This window comes from Grammomys surdaster, unplaced genomic scaffold (genome assembly GCF_004785775.1).
Source record: "Grammomys surdaster isolate TR1022 unplaced genomic scaffold, NIH_TR_1.0 125928, whole genome shotgun sequence".
Lineage (NCBI taxonomy): Eukaryota > Metazoa > Chordata > Mammalia > Rodentia > Muridae > Grammomys > Grammomys surdaster.
Window position 1 is genome coordinate 4,741,055 of NW_021620751.1, and position 6,338 is coordinate 4,747,392.

At 42.1% G+C, this 6,338-nt stretch overlaps 1 protein-coding gene across 2 annotated transcripts in view; it reads left to right on the plus strand.

The window, feature by feature from the left end:
- The window catches only part of Uso1 (USO1 vesicle transport factor), a 65,065-nt gene extending 58,993 nt beyond the window's left edge, over positions 1 to 6,072 (plus strand). For both annotated transcript variants that reach the window (XM_028752594.1, XM_028752593.1), the window contains 4 exons: positions 1,273 to 1,371; positions 2,535 to 2,642; positions 4,387 to 4,602; positions 5,104 to 6,072. In XM_028752594.1, coding sequence (XP_028608427.1) covers positions 1,273 to 1,371; positions 2,535 to 2,642; positions 4,387 to 4,602; positions 5,104 to 5,184 — 504 coding nt within the window. In that variant the 3' untranslated portion in view covers positions 5,185 to 6,072. The remainder of the gene's footprint in view (positions 1 to 1,272; positions 1,372 to 2,534; positions 2,643 to 4,386; positions 4,603 to 5,103) is intronic.
- Positions 6,073 to 6,338: the final 266 nt, after the last annotated feature.

Here is a 6,338-nt window from a genome sequence, read left to right on the forward strand (position 1 = left end):
CCCCCCCCAAAAAAAGAACCCCCCCCCCCAAAAAAAAGAGGATCAGAGGAGAAGCCTTGCCAATGAAGGGAGTTTCCCATATTTTGCTGAGCCCAGAGGCTATCTGGTCATGATGGACTTGGACCTAATTAAGCAGAGTTTTCCCACACTGTGTAGTGGCAGGGGAACTAGCTCAGTATATAAAAATGCTTGCTTTAACAAGCATGAGAACTTGAATTTGAATCCCCAGCACCCATGTAAGAGAAAGGCAGACATGTCACGTGCCTGTAAGGCAGCTGGATCCTAGAGATGGCTCTCCAGGATCAGTGAGAAGCTGTCTCAAAAGTAAAGTGGAAAGTAAGAGGATGCCATCCAGTGCCAACATCTGGCCTTCACACAGGCCCCCAAGGCAACATCAGCACCCACCAGCACATATATATACACCATATACACCCAAAAGGACACTTAAGACAAGAACAAAAATGACCCGTACAATCACGAGAAAAGGCATATGGACACAATAGATGTTTGAAGCATTATGTCCCTCACTACCAGACTTGTCTCCAAATATTGCCTGAGGGGCAAGGAACATCACTGGGGGAGCTGCATTTTAATTGCTTTTCTGTCACTGTACTTGGTGGGAGGAAGTGGTAAGCATCAGAACATCCAGTGATGTAAACTAGGAGCTTCTTCCTTGTCTTCACAAGCTCTGCTGCTGCCATTCGAGATGGCCCCTGACCTTGAGCTGGCCTGCTTTGAGCTGCAAACACCAAGCCTGTAGGCTTAAGCCAGGAGTAGTGAGGCATGAGTTTTGGCAGGGATCTGATGGCTCTCTCATAAATAAGACTTTGAACCAGCCCTCTGTACTTAAACCTCATTACCTGTTCTTGTAAGCATAGCTAATGGTACTAGGAAGTTACTAGTTCTGTGTAACTCAGGTACCAGCTTTGCTTTCTCTGTGGTCAGCCTTCAGGTCTGCCAGGTGGGTTTTCAGTCACCAATGTGTTCTCCAGACTCGTTTTCTCCATTTTCTTGTCCCTATGCCTACCTGCCTGGCTGCCTTCCTTTCTTCCCATTATCCCTTTAGGATGTTTAAAGTGGGAAGTGGAAAACATATAGGATCTCAAGAGGCAACAGGGATGGATTTGTGTTTCATTCTCTATCTTGATAAACTCTAAAACTTGGACGTAGATGAGTTTTGAAGATAGTGTCAAGAAAGGATTTCCCCGTAAAATAACATTTCCTTAATGAAGCCATGCTATTCCCACCACAACTTACTGTTCTTGTTTTTAGGAACTGACAGCATTAAAGTCCCAATTAAGTTCACAGTCTCTGGAGATCACCAGGCTCCAGACAGAGAACTACGAGCTTCTCCAGAGAGCAGAGACCTTGGTGAGTCCCCCTCGTCTTCCCTTCCAAAGGCAACAGCAACACAAAGTTGATCTGTTTTCTTGGCCATTAGCCAGAGCTCAGTGACAGAAGGTGCCTGGGTAGCCTAGCCCTGCCCTCCCTTGCCCATCCATCACCCAAGAAAGCCCTCTGCAAATACCTCGCCTCTGTCTCTGGGGTCTGCCGAGTGTGGTCACTAACAGAGGTGGTGCAGACCCATCATGGTTTCCACAGAACACACTTTGTCGTTTTTTGCAATCTAGGTAGGCTGAAAATTTCAGTTACTCGTTTGTAAATTTCTCTCTCCTCTTATACTTTCCAATAAACACAGAGAGAAAGGAGTCTGCACTGTAGTACTTTGTTTAGGAACATCAGCTATAGAAGTGATTCAGGTTATGTATGTAACCATGCCAAGTGCAGTGATAATTGTAAGGTAGAGCCCAGCTTGGGCGACGTTACAAGACACATTCTAACACAGGTACATGGACTGGCAGACTGGCCAGTCAATTGTTCTGTGCTCTCAAAATACAGAAAATACAGACCACTTGCTGTCTTTCCCCTAATCCCAACCATGGGCTTCCCATTTCTGACTTCACCATGCATTCTCTCCACATATGTGCACAAAACTAAAATATCCTTCATAACCCTCTCTTTCCTTTATGAATCCTTTTCAGAATTCCCTTTGAGGTTCATATTCCTGTCAGTAGTGTCTTTGAAGTGGCTTAAGCCTTGTCTGATACTCACACAAAACTGCATTCCTTGCCCTGCTCCAAAGCCACTGTCATACCCTTAGGAAATGTTGTGTCAGTTCCCACTCCGGTGGGGATTTTTATAGAGAAAGGGTGGGTACTGAAAATTTCAATTCATAGAACACTTAAAATACATATTTCACCAAGTGGTGGCATTGGGTTGGTTTCAGGCCTGAGGTGTGAGTCTCTGCCATTGATGCCTACTCTTCCAGTCTGCCTTGACCCTTGTCTTCCTTGTGTGCTGAGATGTTTAGTGCCTCCTCACGGTGAGACAGCTCATCTGTCAGAGCACGTTTTGTTGCTTTCACATAAATACAGGAGTTTTCTTTCATTTGAAATAAAACTTCAAAAATGACAAGAAGATATACACACTTACAAAGTTTTTATCATTTGTAACTTTCAGATTTCTGTTTTCAGGCAAAATCAGTTCCCGTAGAAGGTGAGAGTGAGCATGTGACTGCTGCTAAAACCACGGATGTAGAAGGAAGGCTGTCCGCCTTGCTGCAGGAAACCAAAGAATTAAAGGTTGGTTGTGGTAAAACTGCTATTGATTAGACTTAATATGGCCTAAAGTCCAAACCTTTGTCTTTGTTTCACTTCATCTCTGAGCTTCTCAGGTTTAGAAACTGAAAGTTAGGTTTGTTTGTTTTTTTTTCTTTCCAAGGCAGGGTTTCTCTTTATGGTCCTGGCTGTCCTGGAACTCAGTCTATAGACCAGACTGGCCTCAAATCCACAGGAATCCACCTGCCTCTGCCTACCAAGTGCTGGGATTAAAGGTGTGTGCCACCATGCCCAGCAAGTTTTCTTATCAATGTCAGTATTTAATTGTAACAAATTAAGAGTAACAAATTTGGCTAATGCAAAAACCACGTATAGTCAGGAATGATGCAATCCTAAAACTGAGACAGAAGTGAGACCATGAGTTCCCGGCCAGCCAGGGACGTGTAGTGATAATGTTGCAAAAGACAAAATAGTCTATAGATTTCCTTAGGGTTGAGGAGTATTGTGACAGACATGTCAGAATAAGTAACATGAAGGATCAGGTGACATTCATAAGTAAATCATGAAAAAAAGTGTGAAAAAGGAAGATAATATACAGTTACACGTTTCAGATTGTGTTTAAATTATTTATGTTGTGGTTTTATTTGAAACTGTTCATTTACTTCTCTGAATGAAATGGATTTTTTTTCCTTTGAGTTTTGAGTTCGGATTCTGATGTTTACCATCTTCTGTACAACATATCTTCAGGGGTTTGGCAGGGGTGGCTAAGTGAAATTAAGGTTTTTACTGTTTACTCTGTTCTTCATTGTGGCTTTCTTTGCTAAGTAGGCTACCCTGTTCATGTTCCTGGGTGTGTGTGCCTTATGTGTCCAGTTGCTGCAGCTTTAAGCACCTCAGACTCAACAGTTGTCACAACATATTAGTTGTCTTTACAGCACTGTAAGCAAAAGCCCTGACAGAGGGGACTTAAGGAACAGAGGGTTAATTTGGATCATAGTCCAGGTGACGCAGTTCCTAATGGCTGGGAAGGCATGGTGTCTGTCAGAAGCATCTCACAGCTGTGTGTGGTGGCCAAACATGGGTAAACCAAGAAAGGACTGGTCCAGACAGACCAGTGACCAGGCCAGCCCTGTCAGTCAACAGGTTCTCCAGCTCAGGAGTGAGAATTAAAAAGAAAAAGACAATTAGACAACATTGTAGCATGACCCCAACCAGTTCTGAGGCTGAGGCAGGTTTATTTTTTCCCAATCTGTTTTTATACCATTTTAATTACATGCAAGTATTTAGGTCAGTTCTAGGTTTAGGAACTAGCAACACAATAAATGCAAATGGTCAAGGAACAAGTAAAACGATAAGTCTCGGGACCACTGTATCTAAGGGCTTGCCGGGATGACCAGAATATCTGAGCCTACTTCCCTGTCCTAGCCCACAGTCATAGTCAATCCCTGAGGCCTTACTTCCTTGTGTTAGCCTAAAAATAGATTCCTGCCTGAACTTACTTCCTTGTCATGGCCCAGTGTCAGATTCCTGCTTAAAGCCCATTTCCTTGTCCTTGGTCAATGTCAGATTCCTACCAAGCAGCCCCAAAAGCTCTTCACAGACCAGAAACAGACATTACCTTCAAGACTACTGTGGCCAGTGGCCTACATCTACCCAGGGGAAATTTCACACCTAAACTGGGACATACAGTGATTTGTCATCAATAGAACTGTTAGGAGCTCTAGGAAGTACGTACTGATTTAGAGTGCTGTTGTCACCTTTCTTGTAGAATGAGATTAAAGCACTGTCTGAGGAGAGGACTGCCATTCAAAAGCAGCTGGACTCTTCCAACAGCACCATCGCCATTCTACAAACTGAGAAAGACAAGTTGGACTTGGAAGTTACGGATTCTAAGAAAGAACAAGATGATCTTTTGGTGCTGTTAGCAGATCAAGATCAGAAAATCCTGTCACTGAAGAGTAAACTCAAGGATCTTGGTCATCCAGTAAGACTGAGACGTTTCCACACATGATCTCTTCTGTAAAACATGTTCCTAAGTTTAATGTTGCATGAAGAAGTTGTGCCTATGTTCATGTTGTGTATATGTATTATTATCTGCAGTTCTCACTCTTGAGAGAGTTGATCTGAAATAAATTAAAATCTCTTTGCAATATTTGAAGACCTCAAGCATAGAAAATAGCTGTTTTCATTGCCCCTAGGGTAATAAGCATTACTGTCAAGGGTGAGTTGGGTGGTCATGGCTTTTACTACTGTGCATTCAAACTCATGGGTAGAAAGGTATGACTATTTGCCATTAAAGTTAACTGATTAGCATAACCCATTCTTGCAGAAAGCAACAGGGAGCCCTGAGCATTATGAAGTCAAGGAAATCTGATTCTACTATAAAGACAGACTGATAATATTTATTAGCATGCATTTTACATGCCTTTGTTTATCTTGTGTATTATTTTGTGTGTATGAACAAATCTGTATTTTTTCCCCTTAGGTTGAAGAAGAAGATGAATCTGGAGACCAAGAAGACGATGATGATGAAATTGATGATGGTGACAACGAGCAGGACATCTAGCTTTAAACCCTAGGAATCATAGCGATTATGTCATTGTGTTGAAGAAGTCTTAAGACAGTGCTTTGGTTTGCCTCCACAAAACAATAAAGGCAGAACCAGATGGAAAGCATTCACTAATAAAACTATTGATGTATGTTTTTTAATATTGCCACCCATGTGGAAAACTCTGACTTCATGTGGAAGTTTTATTTATGTTCATCTGAACTCTCCCAAAATACAATTTGCAGGGGGCACCAGGCTCCAAAAATATACTCTTTGAAGGCATGTGGTGGCACTGCAGTTTGCCTTATTGGTTCACTGATTGCTTTTAGACAGACTCTGTGACTTCAGTACTAACACAATTGATTAATGTGTATTGAAGGGGAATCATTATTTCTAAGTCAGCATTTGAGTTCTCAGCTGATTAATCCTTGTAAAGAAAGGACTGTACTTATAAGACAGGGTAGCCTGGGCTCAGGAGTCCTGTGTGTCATCCCCCTTACCCCTGCACTGTGCCTCCCTGGAGAGCAGGGTGGGACAGTTCAGAGTGAGTGCTTGCTGTCCAGCAGGGCCACATTCTGCCTACTGAGAGGAAAGATTGTCCCAGAGTGTGGAGGGCATTCTGAGGAACTGGAACAGTGTATTAACGTGGCTGGTTTTTTTCTCTGTTTAAACTAAAGATGGAAAACAGATTATAGTCAGCAGTTCATACAGCTGGGGTTTAGAATTGTTGGATTATCATAAAACATGTTCTTAGTTTTAAAAAAAACCCAAACTATGATTTATGTAATTTATTGGCATTTTTTGCTGAATAGGTGTAAGTCAGATAATAGATTTTTAAAAAGCAAATGAAGCAATGTGTCAAAGTCTAATGTTTTCATAATAAAAATAGATATTATGTTCACTTAATCTCTGTCATTATTCCCTTTGTTTGGATTTAACAAAGTATTCAGTTCATTATAAGAAGTAAGGCAAATGGAAATGCTAAGGAGACTTCTTGAAGCCAGTGTTCTATTACCTTAAAGAGTACTCATGACCAAGGCTACAGAAACCAAATTGAGAAATTGGTTACAATTTCAGGGGTCGAGTCCATTATCATTATGATGGGAGCAAGGGTAGCACACATGGCACTGGAGGAGTGGGTGAGAGCTACATCGTGATCCGCAGGCAGAGAG